The sequence below is a fragment of the Bubalus kerabau genome, chromosome 13 (genome assembly GCF_029407905.1).
Source record: "Bubalus kerabau isolate K-KA32 ecotype Philippines breed swamp buffalo chromosome 13, PCC_UOA_SB_1v2, whole genome shotgun sequence".
Classification (NCBI taxonomy): domain Eukaryota; kingdom Metazoa; phylum Chordata; class Mammalia; order Artiodactyla; family Bovidae; genus Bubalus; species Bubalus kerabau.
This window is the reverse complement of record NC_073636.1, coordinates 46783803-46797466: the sequence shown is the minus strand read 5'-3', so window position 1 is coordinate 46797466 and position 13664 is coordinate 46783803. Positions and strand designations below refer to the sequence as shown.

Below are 13664 nucleotides of genomic sequence, written 5' to 3'. Positions count from 1 at the left end.
AACTTTAAATATCATTGCCTGACATGATAATAGTTTACAATAAACAAATGCACTCAAAATTTAAAATCTGTATTATAATTTCTAATTAACTCTTTAAATAAATACCACTACAATGGTTATATTATTAAAATATTTATAAATCACTGCCTTTATCTTAGTGATTTTAAGTCCAAGGCTTTAAGTCTTAAGAACTATAATGCCCGTGTTTTCTCTATCACTTAGAAATCTGAAATTTCCTCTACTAAGTAAGCCCTAAGTATACTCAGAATTTACCCCTATATTTAAGCATAAGTGTTCTGAGTAGAGTGCAGAGCCTGTTATCACAACAGAAGAGGGTGCACGGGCCAGCGCTGCCCTGGACGTCCACTCACCAGATGCGCGCTGTCTTTCCCTTCTTGGACTCGTTGGCCCTGCGGTTCAGCCACGACCTTAGCGTCCTGATCAGAAGTCATGAGCTGTTTACTTTGTGGCTCCACTGGGAGAAGTTCAATGTTAGCCAGAGAATCCTGTAAAACGACAGACAGTAAATTGGTAACTTGAAGTGCAGAGGGTAATTTAATTCTAAAATGAAACTATTAAGCAGTTTTAAAATCCTCAAGTTTTCTAGGTCATACGTTTATCCCTCTGCAGTCTAAGTAGTTTAAAGAAATGTGCCAATAACGTCCACCTTTCACACCCAAGAAATTACATTAAAAAAAAAAGTTTCTTCATATTAATTTGCTAACTATAATATCGTAAGAGTTAGAAACCAAATGCTAACATATACAAACCCACTCATGTCCAGAAATTCATTTTTTAAAAACAGAAAATTATCAAAGTACTAGAACTCCAATTTGGGACTGATGAATGCCAAATTTATGTATATACAGAACTCTGTAATACTCTTAGAGGAAAACATAGGCAGAACCCTCTGGCATAAATCACAGCAACATCTTCTTGATCCATCTCCCACAATAATGTAAATAAAAACAAAAAGAAAGAAATAGGGCCGACTTAAAAGCTTTTGCTCAGCAAAGGAAACAATAAAACGAAAAGACAACCCACAGATTGAGAAAATATTTGCCAACAATGCAACTAATAAGGGATTAGTCTCCAAAATTTACAAACATCTTAAGACACCTAACAGCATCAAAATAAACAATCCACTCAAAAAATGGGCAAAAGACCTGAAAAGACATTTCTCCAAAGATAAACAGATAAGCAACAGGCACAAGAAAAGATGCCAACATGGCTAGTTATTAGATAAACGCGAATCAAAACTACAATGAGATATCACCCCACACCAGTCAGAATGGTTAAATACAAAAAAATCCACAAACAACAAATGCTGCAGAGGGTGTAGAGAGAGAAACCCTCCTACACTGCTGGTGGGAATGCTAACTGGTACAGCCACTATAGAGAACAGTATGGAAGTTCCTTAAAAAACTAAGAATAGAGCTACCATATGACCCCGCAATCCCACTCTTGGGCATATATCTGGAGAAAAACATGATTCAAAAGGTTATATGCACCCCAATGTTCTTTACAGCCCTGTTTACAGTGGCCAAGACATGGAAACAATCTGACTGTCCATCAACAGGGGAATGGATAAAGATGTGGTACATACATACAATGGCACGTGTGTGTGTCCATGCTAAGTAGCTTCAGTTAGGATGGACTCTCTGTGACCCTATGGATTGTAGCCCTCCAGGCTCCTCTATTTATGGGATTCTCCAGGCAAGTATACTGGAGTGCGTTGCCAGGCCCTGCTTCAGAGGATCTTCCCAACCCAGGGGTTGAACCAGGGATTTTACATCTCCTGCATTGGCAGGTGGGTTCTTAACCACTGGCGCTTAATTCACTCCATGTGACACTCTCTAGGTCCCTTTATGTTGCTGCAAATGGCATTATTTCATTCTTTTAATGACTGAGTAATATATGATGGAATATTACTCAGCAATTAACAATGGAAACAGTGACAGACTTTATTTTGTTAGGCTCCAAAATCACTGCGGATGGTGACTGCAGCCATGAAATTAAAAGACACTAGCTCCTTGGAAAAAAGCAATGATAAATCTAGACAGCATATTAAAAAGCAGAGACATTACTTTGCCTACAAAGGTCTGTAGAGTCAAAGCTATGATTTTTCCAGTAGTCGTGCATGGATGAGAGAGATGGACAATAAAAAAGGTTGGGCATCAAAGAACTGATGTTTTCGAACCATGAAAACATCATGGGACTGGAAAAGACTTTTGAGAATCCCTTGGACAGCAAGGAGATCAAACCAGTCAATCCTAAAGGAAATCAACCCTGAATATTTATTGAAAGGACTGATGATGAAGCTGAAACTCCAATACTTTGGCCACCTGATGCAAAGAGCCAACTTACTGGAAAATACCCTGATGCTGGGAAAGACTGAAGGCAGGAGGAGAAGGGGACAACAGAAGATGAGATGGTTGCAAGGCATCACCAACTCAATTGACATGAGTTTGAGCAAACTCCGGGAGATGGTGAAAGACAGGGAAACCTGGCATGCTACAGTCCATGGGGTCACAAAGAGCTGGACACGACTGAGCGACTGAACAACAATTAAAAAGAATGAAATAATGCTATTTGCAGCAACATGCAGGGACTGAGAGAGTATCACACTGAGTGAAGACAGAGAGAGAGAGAAGGAGAATCTAAAGAGAAATGATACAAAAGAACTTGCTTCAAAACACAAAGAGACTCACAGAAAACTAACTTATGGTTGCTGGGCGTGGAATGGCTAGTTAGGGACTTTGGGATGGACATGTATGTACTGCTTCATTTAAAATGGATAACCAACAAGCACCTACTGTGTAACATGTGGAACTCTGCTCAATGTTATGTGCCAACTCGGATAGAAAGAAGGTTTGGGGGAAATGGATACATGTATATGTATGGCTGAGTCCCTTTGCTGTTCAGCTACAATTACACAACATTGTTAATCAGCTATACCCCAATACAAAATAAAAAGTTCAAAGTTTTGGAAAAAATAAAAGAAATTCATTTTTTAAGAACAGAAAATTACCAAATTAATAGAACTCCAATTTGGGACTGATGAATCCCAAATTTATGCATATATAGTTTTTGACCAGCCCATTTCACTTTCTTCCAGGAAAGCAGTAGCCTGGAGAAATAAACAAGTTTGTTTTAAAGGAATCCCTTCACAGTCTTGAAACAAACAAACCAAAAGCAATATGAACACAGGGCAAAAGCATGCCAAGCAGCCTGCGTAAAGCTTTTGCTTGGCTCAACAGCTGGACATTGAACTTCATGTAATTTTCCCAAATGGATCATGAAGTAACACTGGCTTAGAAGGGACACCAGTTAATCATGATTTTGTATTACGAGTGTCAGAACCACGGTTCTCAGACATCCAGGTGTGACTTAAGCGTTCCCTCTCTTCACTGTAAGCTATGACTCCTCACAAGATAAAGAAGTTAATTTAACCCAGATTTTTCAAGCTCTTCTAAAAACATGCAGCATCCAAGTGGCAGATAAATTTAAAAGCTGTTTTTGTCACTAGGTAAACCATGTAGGTTTTTAAGCTTCTATGATGGCACTTTCTATTCTCAATAACCTGCTTATGATAAATTCTCTAAACCCTTTATAATGAAATAATCTGATGATCAAAGGTAAACTAGTCCTACTGTCAAACGTATCAGCAACCATAGAAGCACAAAATCACTGAAACGCTGTACGACAGACTTGGAAATGTAAACTACTAACAGAGGAGAAAGGCCTGAAACAAATCAGTTTCAGAGATCCATGTTTTCCACAATGCAGAATGAATGACAAATATGTTAAACTGTAATCACCTGCAATGTGTTAAATTGTAAAATCCAGAAAATATGATGGTACCTGCACTGACAGTCACAGCAGGGAGGTGCAGATGCTTTCTTACACTATTAACTTGAGTATTAAAATTCTCAAAGGGGGGAAAAAAATGTCTGGCTGAAAACAAGATACAAAGAGAAAAAAATCAACTGCAAGAGTCCTTTATTATATATACTACCTATGTTTTTTTCAGTCAGTCACAAATTATGCCCCTTGTGACTGAAACAGCACACCACAGATAGGAAGTAGTCCTGCACAACAAACCCAGGATGTGATCTTACTGCAACCTTGCAGCAAACACAAGCACACAGGAAGGCCTAGGGGTTCTGCGAAGCTGGACCAGGAGCCTGGCTTCAGTACAAACAAGGACAAGATACACATACTGTCCCAACTGTGGCTTTGTTTATATGGCTTTATCTGTTATGTTTAATAATTATAATAAATAAAATGAGACCCTAGCTTTTAGGGATGCATACTGAAACACTTCCGGGGAGATAACGTGATGTGGGGCAGAGACATGGGGGGTTCACAGGTGCTCTTCCCGGGAGAGGAGAAGGAGGGGTCATATGATCCTGTCTACTTCTGTATTTCTGCAACAGTGTATAAGCCAAGGATGAAAAGGCAGTCATGGCAGCAGCTTAGTACAACAGTGGTTCTGCTCTGACCTGGGCAACCCATATGAACAAGCAATCATAATCATACACCCTGTCTCTAAATTACCAACCTGACACACCCATTTTTTAAAAAAAAAACTTTTTTAAAAAAACCCAACAATTGCTGAAGTTGGCAACTGGTGTTATACTGAGTAAACTACAAAGCACTGAAATTAGACTTTATTATCAAATATCTCAATCTAAAATAAGACTTAAAGAATAATGACAACAATTCCAATAAAACACAAAATAACTTTTTCATTACTTAAGAAACCAAAACTATTTTAAGACTTACAGCTATGTAACCTATTGCTTCTTGGCATAAAGCAGGTCTCAAGGCTGTGAAGAGAAACAGGCAAAGGGGGACGAGATCTACTTTCAAAGCAAACTGTTTCTTAGCTAAGACCTGGTAACAGGACAACCTAAAGGTGTTCAGAGGCAACTTTCACAAAAACTTAATCAGCCAAACAAAAGGGGTCATCTTCCTGATTTGATTTCATTTTCTATTTACATGAAAAAACAAAGAGACATGAAATCAGAGGCCCCTCCCCCCCAACCAAGTGGTCTCTAGGCTAGCAGACTTTGTTAATTCCATCTGTCAAAGCTCCACCTCAGAAAATTTTACTAACCTTATCAACTACTTGGGAGCATATAGTTCTCTAGTTCTGTTTCTAAACAATTCTTTTCACACATACCCGAAATGTTTGTTTTATAAGTAAAAACTTACTTAGGTCTTCTTGGACACTCAAGACAATCCTTAAAAAAATATAAATCAATCTCAAACCTGACTATTTATCAAGCTGGTAGCATAAATATCCAAAAAAGAGTTATTCTAAGTGACATTAAAAGAGAGTATTCACACACAAAATCCTGAAAACTCACAAGAAAATCTTAAAATGCACTCAGGAGGCTTGTTCTTTGGGGCAAATATTGGTATTATTTTGAAGCTATTTTATGTATTATACACACACATACACAAACTGTAATATAATAAGAAAAATAAGAATTAAGTACTAAGACTTTCAACATAAAAGGAAACACAAACATAAAATCAAACAAGCTAGGTAAAATCCACAGAATCATTTTATATTTACTGTAAATGTAACTTTTTAAAATTACAGTTGGCCCTTGAACAAGGGGGTTTTTGAGGCACATGTGAGTCCACTTATATGCAGATTATTTTCTTTTCAATTAAATGGATATGACCTGTGGTTGGCTGAATACAAAATGCAGAACCAGGGATACCCAGGTACAGAACCCTGGGCAGGGAGGGCTGTGTGTCAAATCACAAGTGGCTCTTCGACTCCTGGGGGTCAGCACCTCTAGCCCCTGTGGGGTTCAAGCTCAGCTGTATAGATTTTCTTCAGCTTTCGCTATTTGTTCTACTAACATCCCCATCCTATGCCAGGTCCTACTCTCAGATCCCACACTGCACTGAGCTGTCACTTCTCTCCAGTCTCCTCCGACCTGTGACAGCTCCTCAGTCGGCCACATTTGTGCGGAATGTTGCTCAATTTGAGATGAACCTGGGACACTGTATCACGACGGCAAGGAAGCTCTCTAAGACTCCTGTGGTCCCGTCACAGAAGCAACAGGAAAAGAAGAGAGGGGCTCCTGATGGCCAAAGACAGAGAATGTGACAGGCACAAAGAATGAATGGAAACAAACGTACAAAAATCCACAGTGGTTACAGGCCACCACTACACAAGTGACCAGTGGAGGCTGTTAAGACACCAACTCCTTTTTCTGAAGATTGCTCCAGGGAAACAAGCCATCAGCCTGCCCTTGCTGAATGAGTATTAGCACAACTAAAGACCAGGGCATGCTGTTCACTACACAGGAGTCACAACTAAAAACAGGGTGGATGACAGAATCTGGAAATCCGTTGCAATAGCTAATGAAATGATCGCTGATATCTGCTAGAGAGGAGGGAAAGAGCTGACGGGGAGCTCAGAGGGACTGAAGCCACTTTTCAACCTGATGACTAACATGCAACAAGTGGGTATTACACTCTTAACAGGATGAAAAGCATCAGGTCGATGAAATATTCTTGCCAAAACAGAACCTATGTTTAATCAAACTTCCAGACCCCACTCCCAATTTAAAGGAAACCCTGGGAACAGTATGCGTTAAACAACACCAACGAATGTCACAAGCTAAACCCAAAATGTGGGGCATACTACAGACAGATGCCCCATTTCTACAGCAAACCTGAGACGTGGGGAAAAAAGGGGAGATTTTTATTGCTACAAAATGGAAAAGCTTTAACCAAAATAACCTTATGTATGAGAAATGTATCTGGACCCAGATGCAAATAAATTAAATTAAAACGTATTTTTGACAGGAAAAATTGAATGTTGTGTGGGTGATCAAAAGTATTACAGAATGATTAATAATTTTGTTGAGTGCAATGAAGGTGCTTTGGCTTTTATTTTTAAATGTCTCATTTTTAAAAGACATCAACTAAAAGACTACAGATGAAATTACACATCTGGAATCTGGATGTAATTAGCTTTGGAATACGCTAATAATTTTTTTGTGAGTGTAAGGAAACAGAAGAAACAAAAATACAAGAATGCAGCAAGCTGATGGAAGCTAAACTGAGGTAATGGGTACCATACATGGAGGACTGCTGCAATATCCTCCTCCTTCTAAGGTTAAAGTCCATAATAAAAGCTAACAAGACTCATCTAACTAGGATACAGTATCAACACACACCCAAAACTCCCCATACTTACGTCTATTTAAAATATGTACTAATGAAACAATTCAACAATATGTAAACCATTTTATACTACTACTCATGGCAGCTTTAGTCAAAAAAGGGGAAATAAACACTGAACTATAGAAAAGCAAAAAATAAAGCAATATATTAAAAGTATTAAAAATATTCACCAAGATTATATAAAGTAAAAAAAGCAGGATATTAAAAAACTGTGGACAGTATAATTGCAACTATATTTTTAAAATTCATATAACTCTGTGAATATTTAAAAATGAAACAAATGAAACTAGAAGGACGGACCCCAGATGACTAACAATGTGTAGTTAAGATTAAAACTCAAGGATCATGTTCCACTTTGCTTCATTTATGTAGGTTCAACGTTTTTTTAATAACTTACTATTTATATAATCACACATACCTAATAAAACTCATTGGCTGGCTGATTTCACGTTTATCAAACAACTACCTAATCCTTTAGGGTTGAGGAGAGTCTACAGAAAGAGCAGATACTGACCCAGTTGCCCATTAGTACAGGTAATAAAACTGTCGTTCAGTTATCACAACATTTTCTCATGCAATGATATCATCAGTCTTGTCCTCTGAGATAGGGGGTCTCAAAGTGTGGTCTGGACCGCATGAGAGGTCCCAGAAGCCCTTTCTGGGGCCAAGAGGTTGAAAGGATCAATGCTGAATGCCCTTATTCTCTTCTCACAGAAGCACAGTGGATTTCTGGTATAGGACCAAAGTTTAAGGGTACATGAGGAGACTATTAACATACTACTCCCTTTCCCAGCCACATATATGTGTGAAGCCAGATATCCCTCTTATATGTCCACCAAAGCAGCATGTCACTAACAGAGCAAACGCAGAAGCAGACGAGATTCCAGCCGGGATTCAATTAAATCACACATTAAAGAGATTCACAAAAATACGTAACAATGCCATTCTCATCATTAAATCACTTTTTGTTTTGGAAAAGAGTGCTATTTTTTCACAGGCAATGTTATTTATATTACATATAACGAGTTTGTTATTATTCAAGAAAAATACATATTTAAAATTTCTAAGTCTTAATTTTTAACATAGAAAGAACCAAGTCATGTAAACAAAAGCTCTCAGGGACCTTCAATGTTTAAAAGTGTAATGAGGTCTTGAGCCCACAAGGTTTGAGAACCACCGACAAAAGACACAACTAGTTCTGACTGACAAGGCCTGGTGTTCATGGCTGGGAAGACAGGCCACTCTCACGATGGCCAACAGATCAACCCACAATCAATCGATCCACAGAGTCAATACAATCCATCAAAATTCCACCAGCCTTTTTTGCAGAAACTGATGAACTGATCCTAAAATTCCTACGGAAATGTAAGAGACCCACAAAACAATCAAAACAAAGCTGGAAGACGGACCCTTCCTGATTTCAGCACTCACTCCAAAGTTAGAGGAATCAAAAGTGTGGTGCTGGCCAAAAGACAGATCAATGGAACAGAACTGAAAATCCAGATATAAACCCTTATACTCAGGGTCAATTATTTTCAAAAGGGTACCAAGACCACTCAATGCAGAAAAATACTCTTTTCAACAAATGATGCTTGGACAACTGAATATCCACATGCAGGAGAATGGAGCTGGACCCCTAACTTACTCTCTATACAAAGATTAACTCAAAATGAAGCACCCACCCACATGTAAGAGCTAAAACTGTAAAACTCAGAAGATAACAGAGAAAGGCTTCAAGAAAATGTACTTGTGTCAATGGCTTCTTAGATTGGACACCAAAAGCACAAACAACAGAAGAAAATAAACTGGTCTTCATCAAAACTTTTGTGCTTCCAAGAATACCATCCAGAGTGGGAGAAAATATTTGCAAATTATACATCTGATAAGGGACACATAACTATATATCAAATAAATAATTCCTAAAACTAAGTAAGAGACAAGTTAAAAATGGGCCAAGAATCTGAATCGACATTTCTCCAAAGATATAAAAATAGCCAATAAGCAGGTGAGAATATGCTTAACATCGTAAATCACTACTGCCGCTGCTGCTGCTGCTGCTAAGTCGTGTCCAACTCTGTGCAACCCCATAGATGGCAGCCCACCAGGCTCCCCTATCCCTGGGATTCTCCAGGCAAGAAAACTGGAGTGGGTTGCCATTTCCTTCTCCAATGCATGAAAGTGAAATCACTCAGTCGTGTCCGACTCTTCACGAACCCAAGGACTGCAGCCCACCAGGCTCCTCCGTCCATGGGATTTTCCAGGCAAGAGTACTGGAGTGGGGTGCCACTGCCTTCTCCCGTAAGTCACTAGGGAAATGCAAATCAAAACATCACTCACTGGCATGGCTATAATCAAAACGACAAATAGTAAGTGTTGACAAGGGTGTGCAGAAATGAGTTCTTCATACATTGCTGGTGGGAATTTAATAGCACACAGGCACTTGGGTGAACAGCTTCAAAATGTTTAATCCATTATGACTCAGCAACTGCACCTCTAGGTACATACCCAAGGGAACTGGCTTCCTCCTTCCTGGAGGCAGTCTTGAGTCCCCTTCTCAACCTGTCCTCATTACCCACAGCCTCTCTGCTCTTTACAGCACCAATCACTCTGAGCTTCTCAAAGGTATCCATGTGTTTCTTCTTCTCATGAACAAGACATAACAGGACAATAAATCCCACCAACGATATGCTACAATTTACCCCAAAGAGATTTGCTCTGTCACTAACACTCTAATACATATTTTACTATCCTGTTGTCTAAATACTTTTTCTGTATTTGCAGCTAAGTATGCTCAAGTCTCTTCTGATGCCTGGAAACTGTGTGTGATCAAGAGGAATGAGCCAAGGAACAGAGCATGAGCAGAGAAGACAGCTGAGACAAGATGCTATCACACAGACGTGGGTTCTGAGGACTTCAGCATGATGACAGGGATCATTCTATTAAAAAAAAAAAGTAAATATTCAACTAGGTAAGTAAGCAATTTTACCTAAACATGGAAAATGGATTGTTAAGAACTTCAGAGATTGTCTTCATTAAATAGTGTGTGATCCCCTTTGAGAATCAATTAAAAAAGTCAAAATCTGTTACTTTCCATGTCTACTTTGCAGACCTTTGAAACTGATAAAACTCATTAGAAAAAACAAAAATGGTCCAAAAAGCTAAATCAAATCATTAAAGCACAACCCTAGCGTTTTGGGACTGGAAGAACATGTGTTTGGGCTTCTCAGGTGGCTCAGTGATAAAAGAATCCGCCTGCCAAGCCAGGAGTTCCAGGAGACCCTGGTTTGATCCCTGGTTGGGGAAGATCCCCTGGCAGGAGGGCCTGGCAACCCACTCCAGTATTCTTGCCTGGGAAATCCCATGGACAGAGGAGCCTGGTGGGCTACAGTCTATGGGGTCACAAAGAGTCAGATACAACTTGATTAAACAAAAACAAGAAAATAAAACACCACAATGGCAATTAGTTACTCACACATTTGCTTTGTGTTGCTGGCTGGGCTATTCTGTTTACCTCATAGCTGTCTGCATCACCCAGCTGCTGTTGCTGCTGCTAAGTCGCTTCAGTCGTGTCCGACTCTGTGCAACCCCATAGACAGCAGCCCACCAGGCTCCCCCATCCCTGGGATTCTCCAGGCATAAACACTGGGGTGGGTTGCCATTTCCTTCTCCAATGCATGAAAGTGAAAAGTGAAAGTGAAGTTACTCAGTTTCGCGACCCCGTGGACTGCAGCCTACCAGGCTCCTCTGTCCGTGGGATTTTCCAGGCAAGAGTACTCTGCATCACATATAGTATCTAAAATGCACATTCCTGTCTCACTCCAGAATAACTTATGAGTATCTTGGGGCAGATCAGCTATGTACTTTCCACAGCACATTACCAGATTATATACTTAACTGAATCTGTAGACCTGAATGGTGGGGATGTCTACAGAGCAACGGATACGGCTTCCAGGAGAGCTGTTACTCTAACTTCTTGTTTTTTTAAGACTCACTGTCTCTATGATGGTCCAATTTGTCCACGGAGTTGTCTTAATGATAAATGAAAGAGAGCAACCCAATCTCACCGTAGTTGCTGTTTAATTACACTTTTAAATTGGCAGTCAGTACGGAAATATGTATGTTTAAACAGATGCTGCCAATAAAGTATGATTTTTTTAAATTTCCTTTTATACATACCTACCTGTGCTTCTATCAAAAAAGAGAGGAGGAGGAAAAGGTAACTCTTATTCATAGTTTGACCTGGTTCTGCTCCTAGGGAAAGCATAAAATCAAACACAACATGCAAAAACTTATGTCTTAGCCAAGTAAGAGTGGGAAAGCATCTACATGACATGTACACCCTAAAAATTACATTAAAAACTTTTTACACAAAGTGCTTTCAATTGAGAACTTAACTAGATAATACTACACACAAAAAAATTTTAAAGGTACCTTCAAGCTTTACGGATTCAAGTTGGTTTATGAAATCTCACCGGAGAAGGCAATGGCACCCCACTCCAGTACTCTTGCCTGGAAAATCCCATGGATGGAGGAACCTGGAGGGCTGCAGTCCATGGGGTTGCTGAGGGTCGGACACGACTGAGCAACTTCACCTTCACTTTTCACTTTCATGCATTGGAGAAGGAAATGGCAACCCACTCCAGTGTTCTTGCCTGGAGAATCCCAGGGACAGGGGGAGCCTGGTGGGCTGCCGTCTGTGGGGTCGCACAGAGTCAGACACGACTGAAGTGACTTAGCATAGCATGAAATCTTACCCCAGAGTAGTCAATTATTTGAAAAGATTATTTTACTAGGTTATAAAGAATTCTAAATAAACTATTTGAAACAACCAAAACAATATGGAGTGGACTTAAAAATTCTTCTCGGGACTCCCCTGGTGGTCCAGTGGCTAAGACTCCACGCTCCCAATGCAGGGGTCCTGGGTTCAATCCTTGGTTAGGGCACTAGATCCCACACGCTGCAACTAAAAGACCAGGCACAGCCAAACGACCCCATGGACTGTAGCCTACCAGGCTCCTCTGTTCATGGGATTTTAGTACTGGAGTGGATTGCCATTTCCTTCTCCAGGGGATCTTCCCAAATCAGGGACTGAACCCAGGTCTCCCACATTGTAGACAGACACTTTACCATCTGAGCCACCAGGGAAGTCCTGAATAAATAAATAAATATTTTTAAAAATAAGAATTCTTCTCTTACTCTGCAGGTGGTTATAATGGTTGTTCTGTAAAATTCTGGTAAACGTGAGCGCAAAGGGGAAGGGGAACACATCCTTAGAGTTACAGCCTTCTGCCCCCGAAGTGTAACTTCTTGCTTTTATCATGAGTTGCTTCTTTCCCAAGAGAAGAGTATCTCCTAAAACAGTCACACACTTTTTCACCAGAGGGAGAAGAAAATAGATAGTGCAAGCTTTGTTAACTGACATCTTTCTGGACAGGACCAGGAAGTCCTGAGGCCAAGCCTACACCCTGTGCAGGACACAAGGCAGCACGTCGACACCATCAGCCTAACCTGGAAGGGGTAAGCGCACCCAGAATGATGTTGTTTCACAGCTGAAAGGTTAACGGTCCTGCGTTCAGCCTGTTGAGAATGAACTCTGACAACCATTTGTCTGCTGCTCAACTTGTTTTCCGGAGAAGGCGATGGCACCCTACTCCAGTACTCTTGCCTGGAAAATCCCATGGACGGAGAGGCCTCGTGGGCTGCAGTCCATGGGGTCACTGGGAGTTGGACACGACTGAGCGACTTCACTTTATTTTTTCACTTTCATGCACTGGAGAAGGAAATGGCAACCCACTCCAGTGTTCTTGGAATCCCAGGGATGGGGGAGCCTGGTGAGCTGCCGTCTATGGGGTTGCACAGAGTTGGACACGACTGAAGTGACTTAGCAGCAGCAGCAACTTGTTTTCACCAAGAACTACCTCCCAGGTCGAAAGTGAAGCACCCCCCACCCCAGCCAGGGGCCAGATGTGTAGGGTCTGGCCAGTAGTCTGCCAGGCGGAGAGACCTCCTCATCCTTTCCTGCCTCAGGGCCCTCACTTCGACCCCAAGTCCTTCTCACATCAGTCTGCTCAGCTGCTGCGAAGCCCCTTGTGGGTGAGCATCTGCACCTCTGTCTCAGCCATACACTCACTGTGCTGATGAAAAGCTCGATGTGGCTACACAGAGTAGGAAACAACCACTACTGCTGACCTTCCATATGTAGAACCACCTTCTATATTTTACATTTACCTTAGGGGACTGCGTATATGTAGTTTTGGTTTTTTAACTATAAAGCTTTAGTACTTCCAATCTGAATATGCGATCATTGAACATGAGATAATTGAAACTCTCCAGCAAAGTCTTCACTTTCTCTCATTTACACTGGAAAACAAAAAAATGCTGATGGCCAAATACAGCATTTGGTACTAGTATACACTTGTACCAAAAGTCAGAATCAATACCACAAG

The 13664-nt window shown here is 40.5% G+C and overlaps 1 protein-coding gene across 1 annotated transcript in view; it reads right to left on the bottom strand.

The window, feature by feature from the left end:
• LARP4B (La ribonucleoprotein 4B) overlaps window positions 1-13664 on the bottom strand; it is a 90361-nt gene that overhangs the window by 58095 nt on the left and 18602 nt on the right. The window contains exon 2 of the mRNA XM_055544180.1: window positions 372-506. Within this exon, the coding sequence (XP_055400155.1) occupies window positions 372-452 (81 nt within the window). The 5' untranslated portion in view covers window positions 453-506. The remainder of the gene's footprint in view (window positions 1-371; window positions 507-13664) is intronic.